A 26,788-nucleotide genomic window follows, 5' to 3' on the forward strand; every position below is an offset into this window, starting at 1 on the left:
GAATCTCATTGTCTCACTCCCATGGAGTAGGTGAAAATTCACTGTGTTGGAGCAGTGATGAAAATGTTTAAGACAAATCATTTTTTTGAGAGATCAGAAGCTTACAGACTTCTCTAAATTCAGTGTATTAGTCAGGTTTAATTACTTATTATATTCACAAGAAGAAATGTTTAATTTTTTAAATAATTGTTACCAATAAAATAATTTCCCCCCTTTGGAAGAGTTATTTAATAAAGAGCCTAATTCCAGGCACAATAATTTAGATGAATTGAATGTGGTCTTATATCTTCTTTTAATAGACTGCTTTAATATTTCCTCGCGACTTTACACGTGGAAATGTAGCATTAATTGAGTATTTCAAGCCATTATTTCTGGGAAATTAATCTGGTGCCTATGCGGGTAGCCCAACCTAACACTAATGAACGTACTTTGTCAGGCTGAAAACTAGTACAATGCACAAGATACATAGTAGTTGAAGAACGCAATTATTAGGTGTTACAACACGTAGCTTCACATAAAGTTACATCCCGCTGCATAGCTTTCATAACGGGGTAATTAGGTGTACCCAAAAAGGCTTTGGACAATTGGAGCTTGCCCTTACCACAAACCAATTAAAAAAAGTAACATATAAAGTACTTAGAAACAATGAGTAAAATAAAAATCTCTTATCATAAATCATTACATTTTTAGGATATTACTAACATTATACTTGCATCAGTTTTTATTATTCTTTTTAAGATTGTTGTCTATTGTATAAGAATCTGAATGAATGATAATTCATTTTCTTTGCAATATTCAACTAAAAATAACCTTAAGAATCTCACAAACCTTAAAACGTGGTATTTAGTTTGGAATAGCCATTGATGAACTTCACCAATGCAAACGTCACAAATATCCACAGTACCTAACAAAAGAAACTTCCAAATTCTGCTTGTATCAAAAATACATACCTGGTTGCCGCTCCAAAATAATCCATCTGAACAATATTTGTTTGGTTTGTTCAGGGCTAAAAAAGGGAACGAATATTCATTTCTAAAGTGTATGTTCTCTTATGAAATGGGAAGTAATTCCAATTATTTCAGAAGGGTTTTACGTCCTATAGCAAGCGATTAGGTATCGTGGCAACTAGGCCGTACTGCAAGAGCATACGGCCAATAGGCAGACCAGCCAAAGTGAGAGTAAAAAGAATTTAATAATTACAAAAAAAATCCCATACTTTTTCTCAAGGAAGTAATTAAGACAGACTTCGGTCACACAACTAAAGTAAAAAAAAAAAAATCTAAACTACAAATATAAATCAAGATAATTGATGTTTAGTTATTTAACACATTAGACGATTTTATTATTATTTTTTTTAATGTATATTTCATTTCATGCAGAAAAAAATTATTTAATTGCCAGGTAGTATGCAAGTAAATATGAAAGTATTAATACTGTTACAATTATTTTTGCGAATTGGCCTAGATTTCACGATGGTTGGTGTATTGAATAATTCATTAGATATATATATATGTTTTCTGAACATTTCATACAGTCCATAATTAGTACATTTCAAAGGATATTGAATTCATGAATTGATTTCTTCAAGATATCTTTAAAGGAATAATTAATTAAAAGAAGAAATTGTGAAATATCTTAAGATATCAACTTCCTCCAAACATGAAGGTTGTACAACAAAGTTTAAGGTTTGATGTATCCAGAAGTGTGAAGGTGGTGAATCTTTAATTCTTATGTGACAATAATTCCAATGAACACAACGAATAATACTAACATCTGAGTACCATTCTAGTTAAAGTAGAGAAAAAACAGTTTTCAGCAATGTCGATAAATTTCCCATCCAGCATCCTTAAACAAGGATTAGGTGTAGTCTGGTCCACCTTTTTTTGTCTGCGTAGTCTGGATCCTATAGAAGACGGTGTTCCAGGTAATGGAACATTATTAACACTATTTTCCCTTTTCACAATCACCTTCTAATTACCTCATCACGCAACTATAAGGTCAGAGTTAGGACTGTGTTAATCGCTGCTTAATTATTCAAAAGAATTTAGGTTTTTGTGCAAATAAAAAAAAAATGGAAGTGACTACAATAATTTTATAAGAAAAGTGCATGTTAATGCTATCCAGCGGAAACTATTAGAACTATTAAAAAGTGTAGTTTAATATTATGCCGCTAGATAGAATGAGAGAGCTAATTTTATCCTGTGCTCAAAAATAAATTAAATAGGGATTGTTTACAACAATCAACATGCGAGAAGAAAGATTCTTAAATTACCATAACTTTCAGTTCAATTAAAGTTATTGTAGCTTAATTTTACTAAAATCTATTAACACAATACCAATTATGATTAATAAAAATATATGGTAGAACACATTTTATTTAAAATTATTTAATAAAATAATAAATATGCTAGAATATTCCTTTAACAGCCTGGAACAACTTCTAAAATTTCATTGCTCTCAACGGAACCAAGTATCTTAACAAATCGCCTCTTCTTAGCATTTGAGTGCGCTCTTTTAATAATAGTTTATTCCACTTATTTTATTTTTTTAAATTAACATGACGCTAGTTTTAGATATTTAATTTCAGACATATATTTTGCTTGTCGTTAAAATTGTTCTTTTACAAGGAAAATGGTTCTGTTTTCAATAAACTTGGAATACCAAGTTTAAACAATCTCTTTTATTTGGAACACTTTCTAGTGAAATAGATAGTAAAAGAATTCTGGAAGAGTTCTATTTCTTTAATGAAATCTGAAGCCTGTCCTAGTCTTTCTGCTATCTACGATGCTTAGTCGCACCATTCTTAGTTGTTAGAAGTAACTGATCCATAAAAAATGTCCTAGTTCATCGTAATTCTTCTAAAAAAAAAAAAAAACGTGTCTATCTGTGGCAGAATTTAAATGCTGCGAAAACAAGCATTAAAAGGGAGAATTAGTAGTTTAACCAAAAATTTGAGTACTACGGTTACTGAATAGGAATAGCACACCAAGAACTCAAACTTAAAACAAAAAAAAAGCAAAACATAAATTTACATATTTATTTTATTTACTGTATAATATTTACAAACGTCTCTTAAATTTTGTTAAAATTCGCTACGTGCCAAGCATAAACCAGTGACACCGTACCTTTTGAAAGCCATTTGTTGGTTTAAAAATTAATTTTGTTTTTATTTCTTATTTTAAAAAGAAATATTTTTTCTTTGTAAAAATATAACGACCATTTATATTATATATATAAATATTAATATTAAACCCTATTTTCTTCACTTGTTAACAGTAACATCAAAAAAGTGTTACTTTTTGTTTTTATTTTAAATGGATCCAAATTACTGCTACAAAAATAGTTCATGTAATTTCAGTTCTCTTTATTTTTCGCGTAACAATAACATCGGAAAATTATTCAGAATTTTTCATGTACACGTATTTTAATTATAAACAATTGCTTATAATCTTACTCTGTTATGCTACACATGTATTTATTTATGTTTTATTCGAAATTATTCTTTGCAGCAGTCGTTAAAATTCAATGAAATGGCTGGAATGCAAATTTGTCGCTTAATCAAAGTTCATTTTTATTACTAAATAAATTATTATAATTAAGAACATAATTTCAAACTTATTTTCTTAAAAAACGCTAAACATTCACACATATTTATACTACTTACTACTTAATAAATTTTGTATACCATTTTTTTTTTCCAAACACAAAAACTCAAAAGCCGTGAAATGCAAACATAAATAAATCCAAGAGACTTTTCTTTTTTTGTAAATTCTGAATATTTAAATAGGGATTCACAACATAAAATTGTTTTAAATACTTTAATTCTTAAAAATTAATAAATTTACATTTGAATATATGCATGTATAGATTTTGTTACTTTCTCTTATTATGTTTTAACATAAAAAACAATTAACTAGATTTACTTACATGGAAAAAACAATTAGTTTTTATGAATCAATCCTAACTGTACACTAAGATTAACATTACTGCAATAATCATATTTTAACTTGCTTCTTTATTTTTGTGAATTAAAAAATCGAGAAATTAATATAAAATATTACAATCCCAACCCATTTATAAAATTCTTCGTTCTCGTGTATTCCAAATACTATGTTCAATTAATTATAATAAATTTTATCACAGTACTTTAACTTATTAACTATTAAATAATTCCATTACTATTAAAAGATTCAATATTTCATTTTTTTAAATTGATTTTCTTCCGTGTTCAGGCTCCAATGGCGTAGCTCTTTAAAGGTCATTAGAGGAGTGCAAATCTTTAGAGGTTAATAAAGTTCATCCCAATTTTTAGGTTCTACTATATAATGCTAGTTTTGAATCCTAGCCTAACTTTAATTTTAACTTTAAAACCACAACAACTCCAGCATAAGTCCTCAAAACAGAGGCACAATTATGCTCCTTACATATTTCTTACCTAAGACATGCGCTAGCAACATTTTGAAACTTCTCGAATGTTAATTGGGGAAGACCTCTCATTACCCGAAACTCATCCTAAACACATCATACCGAAATGTTCTAAAATGTTGTAAGAATTTTTTAAAAAATATTTCATTTTTAAGAAAGAATACATTAATATTACAATTAGTCACAGAATTTCAACAGAAGTGAGTCTAAAGCATAATGGTAATGCTCTGATTTGTTGAAATTTAATTATAAATGTTCCATTCCAAGCTAAGTATGCTGCGGAAACCTTAGAATACCTCTTTTAATATAAGTTTAACAAATTTAAAAAAACTTTAAGAGGTTTTTGATTTTAAATTCAATTTTTTGTCTTTTTATTATATCCATTATTGGAAAAAGTACCACTCCAACATATTTTTTTCGAGTTCGTTAATTTGGTTAGTTAAGACGCGGTTACACTTGCACTTAATTATTTATTTAATTTATGCCATTCACATCTTTATCACATCTAAAATAAGAAACAAAATAATAAAATAATGATTAAAATAAAAAGAATGTAATTTAATACTTTTATAAGAAATATACAATGCAATTTCACATACAATTTTTTTTACAATTCCTAGATTATATTCATACCAAATTCAAATTATCACACTATTTTATTAAATTTACTAAGCACCTTCGTCCTACTTATTCTGTAAGAAATCATACAAAACTGAATGACTATTTTTAATTATGCTTAAACTAAGTAAATAATGTGCTTTTAAATATGGCACTGCCTGGTTGAACCAAATTTTATTGGGTATTATATTTTCGTAAATAAAAATAAATTCTGAATAATTTTATTATTTATTTTTGAGATCATATTGTGTGTTTTAATTAATATTGTATTTTTAAGTTCTGATACCCATCAATAATAATAAAATCACTTCTCATTAGTAGACTATTATAACAAATGATCGGCATTCCAAATTTTGTCATATTTATTTATATATGGATAAAGTTAGAGTTGGGGAAGGGGAAAGAACTTTGCAGCACAAACTGCTTGTCCAGACTCTTTCTCCATTCCATATTTCTCCTTGACTGCAGCAAAAAATTAAATTTTCTTAGGAAAACATGTAATTGGATTATTGTGGACACTACAGTCTATGTTTTCTACTGCGAAGAGTAACAACGCTATTTCAACATGTAATTCTGTTCAAATATATCTGTAGACTGATATGCTAGCTCTAGCTTGGGTAAAGGAATTTTTATAAGATATCTTGGCTCCGAAATAGGTACCAGAATGGATTAGGAAACCAAAAGTCAAATTAAAATGCAGCTGCACTCTCATCACGAAGGTAATCTAAAAATGTGGTTGTGAATTTACAATACTACAGTCAATTCTCGATCCCTAAAGAATTCTATTCTGACGTACCATGGTTTAAATATTTTAGTTACTTTCAGCGTCTCTGCAGCATTAAATCGGCCAGTGGTCTTTACCCTCGGAAGTTCAGAGAAAAGAAGACGGATGAACCCGAAACTGGCATTTAGGAGGATGCTAGGGAATCAGATATCTGATTCTTCCGAGAGGGAGAATAAGGCAGATGAGAGAACAAGTGATTGGCATACTGAATTTCCATGCAGAGATCTAGTGATGTAATACAGCTGCTGACCCTATTATTTTTCGGTTCCTAGGAGCTTCTTACTCACTCACTGTCCGGTGATGGACAGTGTAGTCTGTAACGAGAGAACACTGAAAAAGCTCCTGGCGCCAATAACCTCAGACGTTGACACTACTTAAATTATTTTTTAAAAAAAAAATCTCTTTTACAACGATTACTCCGTATTGTCGTAAAAGATAAGTATAAAATTTAACCTCTGTCAATGTTTTAAATCTGTGCAAATCAATTCTGTCTTGTTATCCAAATTTTTTGTATACGGCATTACATTTAGTACCATAAAAACACGTTATATCAATTGTTTATAATTTTTGTTGCAAATTAAAAATTAGTCACCCCAATTTTCGGTTTAGATCCATAAAACCAGCAAAAGGAAACAACATACTTCAAAAAACATTTTATTATATAGGCATGGCGATTACTTGTTAAATGATAACTTTTTTAAAATAATTTTCAATCCACTGGTTTTGTCAACTTTCAAAATATTTTTTAATAAGTACATATCTTTTTTATTTATGTTCTATACGTTCTAGAATTTACTAAACAACAATTTTTATTAAATTTTTAATTAGGATGCAATGCAGATAAGGTTTTAGAAGGCCACGCACTAAGTTCAAATTATGAAAATGGTTATTTATTTACATTTTCATTTACCAAATTTAATATAATTGACTATATCTTTCACATCTAGTAACGGAATTCACTAACGTTTACATGCCATGGTTTGCTTGTGAATTTTGCATTTTTTAATTGTTAAGCCCAAAAGTGGAGTGAAATTACAATTATTAACATAAATTAGAATTATATACAACATTACATAACGTTCGAAATGCAATTTTTACTGTACAAATAAGATAGTTTTATACATGGAGACCAAAGATTCATTTAATAAAGGTTCCTAGTACATTACAGCAAACAGCAAGTATAACTTCTGAATTTTATTATATTAAACATACATTTCATTTTTTTTTTTGTTAGTATTAATTTTTGTTTTTGATGAGGGTACACTTTAAAAATAGCAATTCATTAGATTAAAATTCTATTAGTTATATTGCTTTGAGTAACAAAAACCGATAATATTCCTAGTAGGAAATACCAACTTCTGTTATATTAAACGAATACATTTCCTTTTAAGTACTGACTCAAAACCTGTTTTTTAATCTTCGTTTTACTAGAAAAAAAAAATTGTGGTATTCCAATAAACGACTGCAATATTATTTTCACTAATTCAGGCCCATTGAAAAAGCAGTTTGCAAAAAAAAAAATAATAATAATAATAAATAAAATAATAATAATAATAACAATAATAATAAATAAAACTTTGATACAATGATAATATAAATAGAATATTGTGAAATTAAAGACTGCAATGGTTGTCAGTGCTAAATGTAATAACATTACCGATTTACTGAAATAAGAACAATTCATAATGAAAATGTTTATTTTCATTATGAATCGAAATACAAGTAGAGTCCTCCTACCGATGAGGCTAACACGCATTCTTTTTTTAAAAAGTATGCAATCTTAGAAATCGCATGCAGTTATAAAAGAACATAAAAAAAAACCAAAAAAATTCAATTTTATGAAATTTAGAAATTTCCACGGCTTAAAGAAAAACTAAAATAAAAAATTGTCACTTAACCAGATTAACTTTAAACATACATTCTCAAAACATTAAAAGAAAAATGTAAGGAAAACATTTTCCCAAAAATAATTCAACTACAGCCTTTCTCGTTTGCTTTAAAGGTTCTTAGCTCTAGTACGCTGCAAGCTCTCTTATCAGTAAGATTTTTACCTTTTTTTTTGTATATGTACACTTTTTTCTTTGTTTAACTTGGTCTTTACAATACTGATTCTATTTGATTTATTTCTATGGCAGTTGACTGAGGTTGTCCTCCAGATGGTGAAGGTGCAGTTTCAACAATTTCTGGTACATCCTCATTTGGTTCGTTTTCTTCATCATCTTCGTCTATAGGAGTGAGGGCGTCATCGCCAACAATTGGCAGTGGCTCACTGGCAGTACACTGTTTCATTACTGGAGCCATGAATGAAGTTATCGTGGACAATAAGAAAAAGAATGCAGCCATATAAAATGGTATGGTATAAGTTTTGGTGGCATCATAAACGGCACCAGCTAACGGAGAACCGACAATAGCTGCAGCTCCTCTGAATAAGATGAGAAGTCCAAACGCGTTGGTCAGTTTGTCAAGACCAAGTAGATCCACCAAAATGATTGAAGTCAGGGAAATATATGCCGCTGAAAAATCAAAAAATAAAATAATTTCTAGACAGGTTTATTTAACCTTTTTATTTAAGAGTATGTTTACAAGTGATACAAGAAGAAACTAAGTAAGAACAACATTCTGCAGTATCAACTATTAATATTTATTTAGCTGGCCTTAAATAACACGGTGTAAAACAAAGTTATCCAAAAATATAGCTATTTCTGAATTCTAAATTTTTTTGTTTTCATTTTTTAAACACAAATTCATTTTGGGAGATTTAGAGAACCTCAAATTTTTTAAAATTAAAATCCGAACGATTTGGTTTTAATCTTGATTTTTTCTTAGAAAGACTTTATATTTTAAATAGAGATTTAACTTCAAAGAAACTTTTAAACATTTGTAATCAAATATCTTATTCAAAACAAAGTCAACAAGGTGTTTGTGTAAGCAAGGATTTCATGTGTATCACAGGTCTAGTAAAAATTATTCTCATAAAATCTAAAAGATATAAAGTTCTTGAAACACTTGAAGGAAAGGAAGCTTAAAATTAATGAATTCTTGGAATCCATTCCATCTGGAGAAGATACGAGTGGGTGGGCAAGAAAGCCAATGCCACCGCGGTCCAAAGTATCTAACAGGACTTTTAAGACTTCTAGATCTAAGACAGATTTCGTTCATGATAAAGAGCCTAAAATATAACTATTTATAACTATTTATAGAGTAAACAGGTCACACGCTTTTTACATTTTCCGCAGTTGACAGAGTTAAAAATTTGCAAAGCTGTAATACAAAGTTTGTAAAGTTGTTATGCATAAAAGATCTTGCAGGCCATTAAGAGACAACGTTTTACTTTGCAGAATAGGAAGATAATAATCAATATTATAATATATCCTTAACAAAAACTTACAGTTTTAAAAGTTAAGTATAAGGGTTGATTAAACGCCAAAAGGTACACAAATCAGCAGTTCCCAACATTTCATTAATACTTCATTGATATAATTTAAGTAATTTTACTGCATTAACTTTTCCTTCACATTTTTTAGAATTTATTAGATGTCACAGACCCTTATGCTGGCCATTTTCGTCTACAAAATATTTACTCAAGTAGCACACCATTTAACTTAGATTGACTGTAATATCTATTTATCTATAATAATCAAACTATTAATCACAGGTGAAAAAGAAAACGTTATAAAAAATATAAAAAAAATAAGAGGCTAAAAAATTCATAAACTTTTTTTACATCAATGATTTTATGCATTTATTTTTATTTTTAAATAAAAATCATTGGTTTAAGTTCATTCTTCGATTAAAGTAATTGTTATTTTATGTTGTAGTCAAACGTTTGTAATAATAAGTAATAAATAATCTGGCTTTATCGCAAATAATATAGTTTTCTTCAATTACATTCTCAATCTAGGTGTTCTTCCCACAATGTTATATATATGTAATATAAAATAAAGAAAATAAAGATATGCATATTTTTAGGACAGCTAATTATTCCAGTATTTTACCATAAGTAAAATTAGGGGGACTAAATTAAATTACAATTGAGAAATGAGTAAATATTGTTGAATAATCTACTTGTTATTAAATGTATGTTATTTGTGCTCACGAATATTTCGGTAAGACGAATTTAAGACTGAAATATTGTTTTGAATCCTCCGTGATTGAAATTTAAAAAGTGGCCGACTCTAACTTTGTTTTTTTCTATTTTAACATGCATGTATATGTGACTACTCAGAATAATTCATCACTCATTTCATCATAATTATAATAAAAAAATATTATGAATGAACTGGCCAGCATAAGGGTCTGTGACATCTAATAAATTCTAAAAAATGTGAAGGAAAAGTTAATGCAGTAAAATTACTTAAATTATATCAATGAAGTATTAATGAAATGTTGGGAACTGCTGATTTGTGTACCTTTTGGCGTTTAATCAACCCTTATACTTAACTTTTAAAACTGTAAGTTTTTGTTAAGGAGATTTTTGTACCTTTTGGATAGATTTTCCTTTTTGTCTATTTGCAAAGTTACGTCTGCTTTACAGATTTTTTAAAATTTGGAATAAGCTATTCTATCATTATAACCTGATAAGGTGTTAAATCGGAACCGTAACTACCACTGGAGAGATCTTTTTAAAGAATGATTATAGTTGCGGTCCCCAAACCATCCTCAATAACCATTTTTTTGAGAAAGCGTTTTGAATAAAATAGGAAGGTATTTGTACGTAAATAGCAAAATTAAACTGCGATTTCAGTACTTCCTTTTAAGAGGAGCAAGAAAAATAAACTGCGATTACAGTACTTCTCCCTAAAAGGCAAAGATTTTGAATCGAACGACAATTCATTGATGTAAATCGGTTCACTCATTGATAATTTTAACGATTGCAGTACTTCCTCTTAGTAGGTGTAAGAGCATGATGGCACTTCACAGCCACGTAGAGGAGCTTTAACCACTTATTTGAGCTAAATTTTATCAAAATCGGACTAAGCTTTGTAGAAATATTGGTAATAATAGTTTTAGAAAGGGCCTTATTTGGGTGGGGCGAACTCCCCTCCTTATGAGGCATAGCGTCGAGACTTTTAAAGTACAAATCTGTACAAAATTTCGATTCGAATGACACTTCATTCATGAAAATCGGTTCACGTGTCGATAATTTGAAACGATTGCTATACTTCCCCTTAACAAGTGTAAGAGCAGATCGTCGCTTTATTGTTAGGTAGGGGAGCCCTAACCCTATCATCCTACCAAATTTTTTCAAAATCGGGCCAAGATTCACAGAGTAATTAGTAATAATAATTTTGGAGGGGGCCTTACATAAAGGGGGCTAACTCCTCTCCCATGCGATGTACAGGGCCGAGACCCCCAAAAGGCACATCTACATAAAATTCCCAATCGAATGACACCTCATTCATGAAAATCGGTTCACGCGTTTAGGCGCTACGTTGTTTACAAAAAAGGTAACAAGAACAACAACAACAAGAAGAAGAAGAAGAAGAACAAGAACAAGAACATTTTTTGAAAAAGCCGTTTTTGCTCATTTTCGGCAACTTTTTTCTCGAAACCTATTAGATCTGGGTGGTTGCAAAAAAATTACAGTTATAAAGGAGGGTTTGGAGTTAGATTTAAAGAAAATTTGGGAATTTTATCTTTTATAGAAAAATAGAAAAAAATTGTCAAAGTTGGGTGTTTTTCAACGTTACACTTTTTCGTGCAGTTTTTGATGGTCAACCCTTATACAACTGTCCTACCGGACAGTTTTAATGCAATAAAAATAGTGAAATCAAAGCTTTGCCAAAAGTTGAGACAAAAATCAAATTAAAATCGGGACTTTTCGTAATAGATTCTATTGAGATCGGAGAGATTCGGTTTTCATATTCTCACTGATTCAAAAGTTTAAAATATATACTCAAATAAAAGTAGTAACTTACATATTGCTAATCCAAAGAATATGGCCATTACAACATATGCAGCATAAGTTTTGCAAAATGGTGTCGCAGCTACAGCTAAAGTTGAAATGATTAAACTGATATTATTCAACAGTAAGGAGTTCACTGCCGGGAAATCTGCGACCCATCCGCAAAGTACACGACCAACTGTATTTGTAATTCCGATAATTGATAATAAGAATGAAGCTGTTGATTGGTCAATTCCCTTAAACAAAAAAATAAATATATAATAATAGTAAATGAACTTATTATGGAAAATATTTATTTATTGGTGAATAGAACTTACATCTTGAACCGCAGCATCTACCAAATATACAAACGGTACATAAAGTCCTGCCATACCGAATACATTACTTATTCCAATAAGTAAAAATACAGGATCTTTGAGTAATGTGTAATCCAGCATTGCAGCAAGTGCAGATTTGAATGATTCTGGTAAAGTCAGGCAAGGACATAATTCAGCTGCAATTTTGAACGAAAAAAATAATTATCAATCAGCCTGAAACAACTAAAAAATGCTTTGTTTAAACTTTTTTCTTTAAGTAAACAATTATTTTTGTGTAATCTTTAATTATGCTGTGGCATTTCGGTGCTCTTTATGAATGAACGTTTTGTTTTTTATTACTGAGTGAAGATAAATCGGAATCAATACTTAAAAGGATTTATTGTAGTGTGTATTGTACATCTCTTTTGGTGACTGGTTTATTAATAATAGTGGAAGAAAGTTTGTTGCCAATGTCAGTCATGATTTTTTTATTTGTTTTATTGCCAGTCTTTCGACCTAGAAGGTATAACCTCTGAAGATGCCCCTAGTTCTATCTTTCTTCCTCTAAAAAACTTTTATTTTTAAAAATTCAATGAGATCCAAATATCAAAGATAGTGGGATTTTGTTATAGAATATGTTTTTTTTTTTTCACATTATCGCTTCAAAATTCAAAAAGGACTGGATAGCTAATTCAATCCTATCAGCTGTAAATACAGCAAAATGAATAAATGTATTTCAAGAATCGTTTCACAAATAAGTACTCTACAAATCGTGTCGGTACGCAACATTTAATTGTTTAAGTTCAATTTCCAACAAATTCTTTTTTTAATTGGAGTAACTGGATAGTTATTGTAAAAGTATTCTTTTGAAAGGATAAGAAACTTCGGACACATAAGATCCTGAAGAACTGATAGATCCTTCTCTCCCTGCGGATAGCTCCAAGGTGAGTACAGTGTACTACTTTTTGTTAATATGGCATAGGAGCAAGAACTACTTGCGTATCAAATTTTCTAGATTGAATTTTCATTGATAATATTGGTTCTTCCTCTCCACACACCTCTAATATCTGATTGTATTTTAGACAAAAACATATGTCAAAATACATAACAAAGGAAACTCATGCTAGTTCGGATGGCTCAATCGCTTTCGATAATTAACAGTTTCGATAGAAATTCCTAAACTAAAAGTTAATTTTCTTATTTTTTCACACTCACTTAGCGATATAGTCAAAATAATCCAAGTTAAAAACAAACAATAAATGACCATTTTTTGTGGAAAATATTACTAATAAATCTTTATTTAAAATAAATAAATAAAAATGAAAGTAAAGAATACTAACGGGGTTCTACTACTTCACCATCTGGTCCTCGATGATATCGAGGTAGCGAAATGACACTTTGCCTGTAACCAATTATTGATCTTTGTGATTGATATTCTGGTAAATTAACAACTGATCCAGAATAGAAAATATCTTTGCGCGACAATGGTCGAATCAATTCTTTTCTCGCTGTCATACTTGCTTTACTCGTTGCAAAGCATATACTATCTGCGTCTATCTGTGAAAAAAAAAAATGAAAATTAAAAAATTTTAATCTATTTTTTAAAAAAAAGTAAATTAATGCCTATTTTTTTTCAGGTAGGCTGATAGGTGGACAGAGGCGACTAAGAAAGCGTACTATACTATACATTTCTCACATTAACATTTATATAAAAATAAATACTGTTTAATAAATTGTTAGCAGCTGCCAAATATAGATATTTGTAGCAACCTGATGATTTCGTTTCCTAACTAATTAATTTTTTAAAACAACTTCCTTGAAGGTAAAAGATCATTAGAAAAATGTCTTAAGGTGAGGAATGTTTTTTAAAGAACACGTTTAAACAACAATTTAAAACATTCAGAAACCTATAATAAAATTAGAAATTCGAAATATACTCTATTACACAAAGGCTATTTCTAACATAAACGACAGCAAATAGACTTGGAATGAACTTAAAAAATTAAGCTTAATTAAAATCCGTCGTCAACTTAAATGACATTTCTTTTAATAGTACTAAGTAAAAAAACATTTTTCCTCATTCGTGAATAAAACTGCTGACTGTAATTTCTTGTATAAAACTAAAACAGTGGTAACCGATTTTACTTCAAACTCTTAACCTTGGATACTCCTTCGGATAATCTCTTCCACAGTAAATCTAAAGCTAGTGGATATTGATAAGATTTCAATAAGTTTCAAAAAAATATCAAATAAAATAAAAGCTATGCTCTAATCAATTCTGTTTCAAAAGATACTTACAATCATTCTTTGTAAGTATGCTACACTTGCTTCCTTATGGAAGCATTCCTTAATCCGAAACCTTCCTAAAACTAAACTTCAACTCTCACTGAATGAACTGCGCTCTACTTAATTGGTGCTGTCTGCTATTTCGACGATTTTAAAAAAGGTTTAAGTGTTAAAATATAAAAGGATATTTGATAAATTCGACTAACATCAGTTTTGGACCACATGTCATCATTATTGTTCCTAGTTGCACTGACAACGGAAGATGTAGAGAGACGAAGATGCAGAGAACGTCTTACATCACCATTTGAACTGATGTTTGGACGGGACACCTTGATTGCCTGTAGTGATGGTTTGTAGCGTTCTCCTTGGCTAGTTTTTCTCATTCTGTCGAAAAATGGAACCGAACCATTCTTTGGCAAGCCTTGAACATGTGTAGTGAACGCAGGCTGAGAAGCATTTCTAGGGAGTGATGCTTTTGGTGCTGCGTTGTCCATTTTGCCTGTGTCTTCTTTTGAATCTTCCTTATTCTCCTTCTTCTCTTTTGCCTTTAGGTCTGACTGACTACCTGTAACATACAGAATTTCCGAACATATTAAAACAAATATATGAAACATATTTTTCTAGAATTGTACTGAGAATCGGGACAAGTAGGTCCGGTTTTGAAAAGTGTTAACATAATAATATGATCCTACTGATATCAGGATCTATTTTGGAAATATTTTAAATCACGAAGGCCAACCATTTATTCTTTCTATGAATGATGGTTTCTGAAATTTATTGTTTACATTCATTATTTAAATGGCGGAATGTTTGCCCCTCTCGACACAAATTAAAGAATATTTTATTATTAGTATGGACTTGGGGGAAAAAATGTCGTTGACTTGTAAAAAAAAACCTTGCTAATAATGCAATCAATTATTGAAATTTGCGCTTTATGGAAAGGTCAGAATTCACTGATTAAAACAGCATACATGGACTGACCATAAAGAAATTTTTAGTTTTTTAAATCAAAAGTTGATGAAAATTTCTATAGATATACATATTTTTTTAAAATGTTTTGCTACGAATTTCCCATATTCTTCTTGATCTGTTTTTGTCACTTGTGACTTGTGACTTGAAGTCGCTATGATCACCCCAGTTAAAAGTGATAGAGGAATGAACTTCATTAGTGGCCACTGAAAAAAGGGCAGTTTAGATAAATAGACATATTTAGATAAAATATTATATTTTAATTCTTAAAAATACATTACCGTCAGATTTTATCCAATATTGCTGAAAATGTTTCTTCTATTTTGAAGTTTAGAAAACTAGAATACCTTATATAAATGAATAGAGGAACAACAGATCTTAGAGAATATTCTTAAGATGGCTAGCAACTCCTTAAGCAACCATAATGTACATAACTCTTTCGGAATAACAACAAGAGTCATCCACCTTCCAACAGATTACTTAGGAAACCTTATTCTGACAAAGCTAAACATTCCATCAAGCAATGAAACCGACTGGGTAACTACCCAAATAGACAACAGAAACAATGGGAATCTGCCGTGGTACTTTCTCAAAATTTACCAGCCCCAATATTGGAAAATGTTTTTCTCGAAGAAATACATTCATTTTTTAAAAGAAATAAAAAAAAAATCTCAACAATAATTTCTGCTAATTTGATTTTTTTAATCATTCTTTACCTGTTAAATATTTTTCTATCTTTTGCTCCAGGTCCCGGAGTTGATTTTTGAAACATCCAACAAAGGCCAGCCTGCCGTGTTTAAAGTAATAAATGTGATTAATGAAGATATTTGTTCAGAAAGGTGGCAAATAACAAGAAATACAAAATTAAGGGTGGAAGGGATCATCAAGTTATGTTTGAGCAAAAGATAAAGACAGACTTTCAGAAAATAAAAACAAAATTTAAACTGGTAAATAAATTTATACTTAACAAAACATTAGAGACAAGAAAAGAAAAAACTTCTTCAATAACCGATATCTCACCAGCACTAGAATTTCCAGATGAACCGCTTTGTTCAGGAGCTTTGGCCTCTGTAATTGTGGGTAAAACTGCCATAGTTGGAACCGGTGTGATAGGAGTCCCAGGTACCAATTCATTTAAATTGAAACTTGAATGTACTCCCGGGTCAATATTGATTGGCATCTTCATTCTTTTCTCCATTGAACCATCCGGTAATTGCACAATAAAATAAGACCCTCCTATAGAACCTCTTTCCATTTGGAATCGTTTTTCATCGGCCATCCTTTGTAGAAGTGGTTTACATGATGGTCCTTTTGGAAATTCAAGCGGACGCATCATTGCACCAAATACCTATTTAAACATTAAAATAAATAAATAAGTAAATGACTAAATAGTCTAAACCCAAAATCTATGAATAATATTTATTTTAAAAACTTACGGCACAATTTAGAATAAGTCCAGCTAATATAAGATTGGCTCCTTTCCAATCAAAATGTTCAAGCAAAAATGTTGCTAGCGGAGCAAATGCAAACGTCCCAAAACCTGAACCGCAAACTGCAATTCCAGTTGCAAGTGATCGTTTCGTTTCAAAATAATAGCCCACACAAACCACAGCCGGCAGATATATCAGTCCAAATCCAATACCTAAAATTAATTCGTGCAAAATTAAAAGATATTTTTATAATTTTAATTTATAGTACCTATTAATATTTTATTTAATGGTTGATTAAAGAAATAAAGTTTGGGAAAAGTAATATTACATACCACCCATAACGCCGTAAGTAATCATGAGAACGTTCACATTTGGTGAGAATGTGCTGAGTACGAAAGCAGCGCAACCAATAATACTGCCTGCTATACAGACCGAGCGACATCCGAATTTATTTGTGAGTGCACTCACTACAGGACCTGCAAAAAAACATTCCTCGAATTAGTTGAAAGAAATATAGTGCATGCTGATGAAACGATAATACAAGAATTCAGCAAAATTAATGGCGCTACAACAAAAGTAAAATTTATTATTACTAGATACATTTCAACGCCGCATTTATTATTTTTTATTTTATTCAAACGTGCTTAGTAAGTTTGATTATAAGAATCAACATTAAGTATTATGAGGAACGTATATCTTGGCGACAGTACCTTAATTCTGACAGTTCTTAAAGCACATCATTTCTTTCTATACAACATGTCCTTTACTTACAGTACCCCAATAGAAATAAGAGCTCTTTTATTCTATCGGTAAACTAACAAGGAAAGTCACTGCAAAATAATCTTCAGGCACTAATAAAAAATAGAAACAAGAGCTATAGAAATAGAGCTACATTATGAGATAATCTTTTACACTATTTACAAACAATCTTCAACTTTTACTTTACTTACCCTAATTTTGTCAAAAACGTAAAATTAAAAATTATGGCCAAAATTTTGGATTACACCAAACGAAGGAGGAGATATCCTTAAAAATTCGGGATTTCTAATATGTCCTAATAAAAAATTGAAATATTATTTGAGAATTTGTTTGTCTACAGGAACGGAGGAGTTAAATTTGTCTTCTAAACTATTTAAGATACATACTTAATCTAATGCTCTTAGATATTCATAATCTAACGTCCACGAAAGGTTAGAATACCTGCTAAAATTCTAGTTGATAGAATATCGATTCAATGAAGGAATTGACCTGATCGATTTTTCGTCTGCACTAGAGGTTTTCTTTCTAGTAGTAATCAGAACCACATACTATCATAAATTACTGGAATCAGGTGTCTTTTTTAAAGCAGAGCAATGTTTTCTTACAGTAAGATAATAACGCCATTTTTTCCGGTGGTTTTTTCGTCAAAGTAGGCGTAATGGAGAAAGAGAAATAACCACAATATGTACTTTTTTTGCGGTCCAGTTGAGGCTCAAATTAAACAGATATCTCTAGTCGAATTGATGGTCAAATGGAAATCCCAAGTTGTAAAATGTTTGACACCCAGCACTCTAATTGAAGTAAGTGAATGTTGTTTGATTGTTTTCTCAAGTAAATAAATTTGACAGTATCGAACTTATTTTTATATTGCTAAAATAAATACAACTTTCATTTTCCACACCATAACTAGCGTAGGGTTATTTTAAACAAACTTGTGTCTAGCGAACTATTCGAACAATGTAGCGACTGTATGTCTGCCATACTCTTGGCAAGTATTATTTAATTACAGAAATACGTTTTTGATATGCAGCCAATTTCAAAGAATGATGTACATTCATTATGCAATGTGTACTCTAATATTAAACATTGCAATTTGTCAAAAAAAAAAAGAAGTAACTAGAGCTTAACTTATACTGTTTAATCAGAAATTATTTTTTATGGAGCTTTAAATCAAATTTTACATTATGTACAACTACCGAATTACATCTGAGGCCATCTATTAATGAACTTTCCCCACGCTATATTCTAGGAAGGTTCAATGAACAAAGTATTATTTAAAGCCCATTTTATTAAAATTTCTTCTCTTTAAGAGAATGTAGCTTATTTTATTTAAATCGTTTGCAAAGATTTGATTAAGAAAATGGTATTTTGAAGAAATAATCTGATGTTCAAAGAGGGTTATAATAGCCTACTTGTAAGGCAAATATTTTCAAAAGGATGTTAATGGTTACTTTCCATACATTTTTCTTAAAATAAAATATTGCCATCTGAATTATTTATATTTTCATTAATTTTTTTGTTTGTTTATAACAGAGCATTTTGCTTTACAAATATCGTTCACTATGGGCTATAAATTAGAATTTTACATGTAGCTTTCGTCCAATTCAAAAATTACACCTTATCAAATGTATAATTTTAATTAATCCTTTCACAAAGTTAAGTTTTTTACTTTAGTTTCCCAAATTTCTCGAGCACATTCTACTGGTTGTTAATAGAAATAATATTTACTCAGCTTATAAATCACTTTTTAGTTTCAAAGGAGCAATTGTTCTTCCCTTTTCATTAAATCAAAATGCTTGAAATCTTAAGTCTGATAAATATTAAAAAATTAACCATACTATAGTTTTTTTACCTGCACTGAGGTACATGCCAGACAGTAGGGAGCCAACCCAAGCGGTTTTCCCTTTTCCTTCTCCATAATAATTAACAAACTCTCCAAGAAATACACCAAAAGTATAGGCAATGCCGTCCACAATCATGTTACACATGAAGGATGCGAATACGATGACCCAGCCATATCCACCGTCCGGCGGCGGTGGTATGTCATGCAGCTCGCAATAGGATAGTCCGTCAGCTTCTTCACCAGGACTAAGGTCGTCCTCTGTCAGTCGGACCCCTTCCTCGCCCCCGCCGCCTCTATCAGAGCTCTCGCTCTCAGTCTGTGAACAAACGAATAAAATTTTTGTAATTAAATTAGTTGTAAAACGTACATTAGGTTTTTAGACAGATTATAACAAAACCGAACTTAGGATTTCAGATTTGAGTTTTTGTTTTTCTTTTTTAGAAATTTAAAATTCCGCTCAGGTTCTTGAATTCAGAATGTGTGTTAAGATTTCTTTTGAAATATATGTAATTTAAATAATTAGTAATCCAGAGAGTCAGGGACCACCTTCTACCTTCTTTAAGGTTTTTCCAAGAATGAATTAATGATGAAAATTTGGACTAGGAGTTTTGGATGATGGAATAGGTGATTTTGAAGTTCAATAGTAATCTGGCCGAGATCGTGGACAAACAGAATCTTCCTGCTTATTTGAATAGTATGGCAGTAAGGCGTAGAAAGAAGCGATGGACCATTTTTGATTGTCGGGTTCACATTTTGTAGAGGTTAGTACACTTAACAGTTTACCTATAGTTCTACACTTCACTTAGCAGTTACCTATAGTTCTACACTACACTTAGCAGTTACCCATAGTTCTACACTACTCTTAGCAGTTACATACAGTTCTACTCTACACTTAGCAGTTACCTATAGTTCTACACTACACTTAGCAGTTACCTATAGTTCTACACTACACTTAGCAGTTACCTATAGTTCTTCTCTACACTTAGCAATTACCTATAGTTCTACACTACATTTAGTAGTTACCTATAGTTCTACACTACACTTAGCAATTACCTATAGTTCTACACTACATTTAGTAGTTACCTATAGTTCTACACTACACTTAGCAATTACCTACAGTTCTACACTACATTTAGTAGTTACCTATAGTTCTACACTACACTTAGCAATTACCTATAGTTCTACACAGAAATTCTAACTGGATTGAACAGATATAAAGTTGTTTTTCTAAAGAGGTCTAGTTTAGAAGGAGTCTAAAGTTCTGGTTATTAAAATAGATGTGTTCAAATCTTGGGTGAAGTTTTCGTCAGTCTCTTGATTAGAAATAATCTAACATAGATTATGGGTTTTGTTCTTGAAAGCCAAGTTATCCCAGACATAATATACCAATGGTCATCTGAATAGCCGTCCATCCAGTCTCATACTACTTGTAGAAGACTTAATAGCCAGAACAGGATAGGATGTACGGGAAATTCCGATTCTGAAATTGATAATTCTTCAGCAACTAATAACAATTACAACTAACTCTGCCAAGGAAGGAATTAGCTGTGCGGTTAGCGAATTGGATTTCTACGCAGAGATTCCAGGTTCGAATCCAGCTGTTGACCCTTAGATTTTTTTGCACTTCCTAGGAGCTCCTTACTGTTCACTGTCCGGTGATGGACAGTGTTGTGCCCCGACAAAAAAGCTCCGGGCGCCAATAACCTGAGATGTTGGGCGCGCCTTTAAAAAAAACTATGCCTGAAAGACTGTTCCAGTTTTCCTAGGCTTTTCCAGGGATCACATCTCGGCTTGTAGACGTACTCACACATCCTTTTTTCTGTCTTGGAGCCCTTTCTCAGAGTCTTAAGTTTAAAGTAAGCCTCAATTATTGTTTTCAAAACGAGGTCACTAAAAAAGTGAACACATTATATCCTAAATAAAAGAATAGTTTTAAATTTAAACAATACTTCTCAAACTTAAAGCTCTCTACCCCCCCAAAACAATTCTTGGGTGCTCCCCTGAGTACAAATTAATACACTGAGAATGAATGCTATTTAATAATGTTCCAAAGTTATTAATAATAATAATAATAATCAAAAAAAAGTATAAGTAGCCTGTTGCAACAGTGACATAATATATACAATGAAAGGCAAATATTATTAAGGTTGAAGATGATTTATGATAGAGAGGACAGTGCCTTAGGCATTTATGGAATATTCCGTAGTTCACTTGTTTACATATTTTGTTGACCAATCAATATATCATGTCTGCTTCAGTCTCCATTGACCACTAACTCATTCAATCCAGCATTAATGTCCATATAGGAAAATTTTTTTTATTCTCCTATTTTTGGGCTACTATTAATTTGTTATTTTAGAATTTATTATCTACGTCAATAATTTCCTTTATAATTTTATTATATATAAAAGTTGTTCTATATTTATTCCTTTAGTCGTTCCAATAGTTTTGTGTTGGAAGTAAATACGATTAAACGAGATTTTATAGAGTTAAAATTAATTTGAAGATTTCTCCGAATTACCATTATTTGTTTTGAAAAAAGAGTCCTTAATTTTTACAATGATTTCTCCGTATAAATTCTCAGTTTATAATATTTTCTTTAAACAATATTGAGTTTACAATGAAGTCAATAAACTATTTGAAAACTTAATACCAACTTTTGTAAACAATGATTTAGGTATAGATACTTTCATAAGGTTGGCAACATTTTTTTTCCCAAGAACTTTGACTATAAAACATTAAGAATAATGAAATAGTATAACTTTGATTTTTGCACTTGGGTTTTTGCGAGAGCCGAAGAAGCGAGGTTCTGAGATAAGATAACCAGTTTTAAACTATTCCTGCCAGGTTTATACCTAAAGTTTTTATGAGGTTACAAGAATTCCTTCTTCTTCTCAGTTAACAGTGCTTAATAACTCCATACTTTTTTGGGAGCTATTTTAAAATGTGAGGACCAGCTTTGTTTAATAAAATAATTTTTTATATTTTTATTGAAGAACTGGTAGGCAGTTATTAAAGTTACCCAACCAATATATTTATATATTGTTTTTTCAATAAAAAATATTTCCATTTTGACCTTCAGTTGAATAAAGAGGGCGTTTATTATTGCAGCGATAGTGAGGTTGACACGCTGAATTACGTCATATTATATAAAAAATCCTTTGCAAGCAGGAGGTTCTCCCACTTATATCGGTAGGAAACCAATAAAATGAAAGCCTTAGAGGGATAAATGAGGAGAAAGTAAGCTTAATCTGTTGTATTTATTTAAATCAATTGAATAAGATGTTCTTTATCTTCGATTTAAAAGATATAAAAGTATTGTAATAGAAGATAAACTTCAATACAATAAACGCTTAACAGTTAACGTGCGATAATGACAGCTCAATTAGATAACAAATCGAGATATTAGGGAACGAACATCTCTTATACAACACTTTCAACTAATATGGGGTAGCCGAACTTTGGGGATCTTCTGCCAAATGTTTCTAACTTCCTCAGATTCCTAACCTTACTGTCAAAAAATCCATGGCATTATTGTCTGAGCTTTCTTTTACAAATTCCAAACGGACCCTTGCATAATAACTTTAATATTCCTTTCATACAGAATGTAAACTCAATCCGCTATATAACTTCACAATTCCTTAGTCAGTTAGCCTCTATTCCTGATCAATTACTGATAATCCTCTCAGACGTCTTAAGTGCCAATGATCACGTGATTAGCTTTTTAATCTCTTATGAGAAGAGCTACCATTGCTTTAGTTTCTTTATTATTATTTTTTTTTAAATGATTTAAGGCGCGTCAACATCTCAGGTTATTGGCGCCCGGAGCTTTTTTCAGTGCACTGCCGGCCTCCGGACAGTGTTCTCTCGTTACAGACAACACTGTCCATCACCGGACAGTGAGATGTAAGAAGCTCCTAGGAAAAGAAAATCTAGGGGCAGGTTTGGTCTTAGTGGTCAAGATATTTTAAGTGCAATATTTAAAATCCAATACAAGGTTAACAGATTTTTAAGAAATATTGGTTTTCTATGATTTTATGGTTGCACCCAAGAATTACTACTATTAGTAAATGTTTTTACGCAATATTTTTTTTTAATTCATCTAATGCACTTTTATTCCGGAAAAATTGGTTTAAAAAAAACAAGGTAAAAGATATCCGTCCTGTTGGAAAAAGCTGTGAAAGTGCACATAGGAAACTCTTATCGTCAAATAATCAGGTCAAGTCGTAAAAGAAGGAAGTGAAGGTTTAATAAAAACTGGCCCTAGAGATTGGCTATTTGGCAATAAAATTTAGAGAAAGAGGAAATAACTGATAAATCTTTGATGTTCACGAGATTGGGGCTGATTGCACGAAACGTAATAAAAATGATACAAAAGGCAGCAAAACGTCACAGATACATAAAATAACCGTAATAACCCATGGGATCATTTCCAAACAATTTTCTTGGAATAGCTGTATAGCTACCAATTTTATTCACGCTATTGTAGTAAAGAAAGTTTGTTGCATTTATTCAATAGTCTGATATAATAATCTCAAAAAACTAATAGTCGCTGTAAAAAACTGAACATAACACGCTTGGGCAAACTGGAACTATATGTTGCATGCGACGGATACTGGAGGTGGACTGATCAGGAATAATACAGACGACAGTTCCACTAAGTAGCTTTACTTATAAACCGAGCGAATAATTTATAATAAGAATATAACACAACAAAAATAAGTGAAGAAAAGGCAAAATTAAAAAGCACTGAAAAGACTATAATACGTATATATTTCTTGAACACCTCCTTTAACTCATTTACACTTTTTAGTTTTACACACAAAATATAACTGAAGAAAAAATGCCTTGGGTAATACTGACAAAAGAATCTCTTTGCCACTGCCATCTAAATAAATATTTATATGAAATTAATTTATACAGAGGGTGCCTCCTCAGATTACTATATAAATATATAAATATATATTAGGAATGACGACTTAAGTACAATTTAATAATTTAATGACTGGCATTGAAGAAAAACTATAAATTAACAAGATGTTTTAGTTAGGCCCTTTCTCAGAGAACAAATCCAAACCAACGGGATCACACAAAAACGATTTTAACTCGCATTGAGAATACAACTCTCAAAAATTACATTAAAAGTGTACTCATATAGCAGAAATAATAATAATATTTATTGCTTTTTAAGTTTACACTTTACAAGCAAGGAGTTGTATGTATTTGTGATACAATAATGCTGAACTCAAAGTATTGAAAATAAATAATGGAATGCAAACAGCGCATGTACAATATAATAATAAAACATACAAAATTAAAGTAACTGCTTAAAAAATACAGAAAATACAAACAAAAGTAGGACACTTGATGTCTAATAAAATCGAAATTAAGTAGATTTGATTAATTTGGAAATAAATAAACAAAATAATAATAATAATAATAAAAAAGAAATTGCACAAAAATTAAAACATAATAATATTCATGAACTTAGAAAATAGATATGAAACGGGGAAAATAAGATGAAAACTCAAAGCCACAAAAAAAATACATAAGCCGCCTAGAAAAGGAAAAAGTAAATTTATACATATACACAGGTATATGTTAAATGACATTATATACAGGCACAAAAAACATATTAACACTTAAGTTTGAGACCATTCACTGTAAACAAGAAGAGGTTATTCATTTTACTTAAGGTCAAAGTGTTCAATAAATTTTCAATTTTTCCAGTTACAGTCATAGAATCATTTATGAAACAGGAAATGTATTTAGTTCTAAGGTGATTAAGTTCTGAGCAATCTAAAAAGAAATGAGACAATGTATCGAACTGTTGTGAATCACAAAGCAGACAGTAACTCTCTGGAGAAAATTTATAGCGCATATCACCACATGATACCTTAGAGCACTTTTTACAAGCCAGTCTTATCTGAGCCATCAACCTTAATTTGTTGATATGGCACTTCAAATTGAGATAACTTTCTCCAGATCCAAAGGAGCTAATATTTCTATAATATAAATTATATCGACTATTTAAAACAAGGTCAACATCAATTGAAGATAAGTGGTTTTTCAGCTTGGCAAGTACATCACATCTGCTTTTTCGCAGAAAAGAAACATCTTGCTTAAGCCACACATCCTCAGCTCCAATGAGATAAAAAAAACGATTTAAATTCAGATACCCAATTGAAAGGTATTGAAGAGAAATTAGCTAGTTGGTGCAATATAGCAGAAATGTTAAAAGACTAAGTCATAACAATATTTTACTACTAAAACATACAACTGTTTAAAAATAAGTTACTAAAGTACCAACAGAATATTTTCTTATCTATTTGGATCAGCCAAGAACTTATCTGGATAAATATTCGATAAGAAGTACTCGCTGAAATATTCGCATCAATTCCTTTATTCTTTATTTAAAGAAGAATTCTACCTTAAACGATACTAAAGAAAGGGAATGATTGTATTAAATATGCAAAATATTAAGAGGAAAAAAACAGCCGTGGGAATGGATTAAGGGAACAACAACTGGCGAGATAAGGATTGTTTATTTATTTTGTCCTACAAATGATCTCTTTGGATTACTTCTTGCTGTCTAAAAATCTTTAAAAACATTGTAAACATAACCTATAAATTGTATAAATTACAACCTTCATATAAGCGATAGAAATTCTAAAAATTAGATAGCCAAGATTTTAAACTGATTGAAAAAGATTATTAACAACAATAACAACTACAATCTAATTATCAAGTTCATATTTCTAAAGAAGTGGCAATGTATAATGTTCAAAGCACTACTGTAGTAACTTTTTGTTGTTTAATGAGATTTTGAAAACAATATTAATCTAATAAATATGAACTATTTATTATTATTTAAAATTAATATTTTATTTAAAAATAATTTTAAATAAAATTACCCTTCGAAGTATTGAATATCATTTCTCCTGATAACAAAAACAAGTTACTAACTTTCAGTACTTGTGCTCGTAATATTTAAATATTTATTTCAATTAAAGGGAAATAATTATTTTACAAAAAAAGTAGGTATTTTATAAATCTATTGACGAATAAAAATGTCTTTTGAAGAAAGGTGGTGATGTTGACTGGTCTGCAGGTGGGCGTAAGCCTCCCAAGGCGTAATCCAAAAGGTTTAACTATCTGTCAGAAATCAAGCAGTCTAATGTGCTGGCAAACCATTGCTGAGAAGTAATAAAATGAAGTAGATTGGATTAAATGTTCGTAACAACGAATTTCAAAGCGAAGGTGCGTGCCCAGCTGCTATTGCAGTCTAGCAATTTTGAGAAGGAAATTGGTGCCTAACCTTTTCACTAGGTATACCAATCGTAACCATAAAAACAAAAAAAAAAAACAAGATAGTAATTATTAATGACACCAAAGCCGCACTTACCGACATGAAATCCAGAGATAAGCTTCAACTTCTTGCAAAGGATGGCAAAGTAGTTGGTACTGTAGTGG

The 26,788-nt window shown here is 30.6% G+C and overlaps 1 protein-coding gene and 1 long non-coding RNA gene across 6 annotated transcripts in view; one reads left to right on the forward strand and one right to left on the reverse strand.

Moving 5' to 3' along the window:
• Positions 1–3,023: 3,023 nt before the first annotated feature.
• LOC141452507 (monocarboxylate transporter 9) overlaps positions 3,024–26,788 on the reverse strand; it is a 149,504-nt gene continuing 125,739 nt past the window's right edge. For 3 of the 5 annotated variants that reach the window (XM_074124737.1, XM_074124735.1, XM_074124736.1), the window contains exons 2-10: positions 19,325–19,631; positions 17,046–17,189; positions 16,720–16,925; positions 16,304–16,631; positions 14,521–14,879; positions 13,369–13,585; positions 12,050–12,225; positions 11,746–11,968; positions 3,024–8,340 (exon numbers count right to left, since the gene is read on the reverse strand). In XM_074124737.1, the coding sequence (XP_073980838.1) occupies positions 7,925–8,340; positions 11,746–11,968; positions 12,050–12,225; positions 13,369–13,585; positions 14,521–14,879; positions 16,304–16,631; positions 16,720–16,925; positions 17,046–17,189; positions 19,325–19,631 (2,376 nt within the window). In that variant the 3' untranslated portion in view covers positions 3,024–7,924. Of the gene's footprint in view, positions 8,341–9,251; positions 9,394–11,745; positions 11,969–12,049; positions 12,226–13,368; positions 13,586–14,520; positions 14,880–16,303; positions 16,632–16,719; positions 16,926–17,045; positions 17,190–17,423; positions 17,565–17,663; positions 17,906–19,324; positions 19,632–26,788 lie in introns of those variants that run through there. The other 2 variants (XM_074124739.1, XM_074124738.1) reach the window with 2 other exon arrangements.
• Positions 18,014–26,788, forward strand: part of LOC141452511 (uncharacterized) — a 42,241-nt gene continuing 33,466 nt past the window's right edge. Inside the window, exon 1 of the long non-coding RNA XR_012457436.1 lies at positions 18,014–18,272. This is a non-coding gene — a long non-coding RNA (uncharacterized lncRNA). The remainder of the gene's footprint in view (positions 18,273–26,788) is intronic.

This window comes from Rhodnius prolixus, unplaced genomic scaffold (genome assembly GCF_049639745.1).
Source record: "Rhodnius prolixus isolate KJV_2025 unplaced genomic scaffold, Rpr scaffold_3, whole genome shotgun sequence".
Taxonomy (NCBI): Eukaryota; Metazoa; Arthropoda; class Insecta; order Hemiptera; family Reduviidae; genus Rhodnius; species Rhodnius prolixus.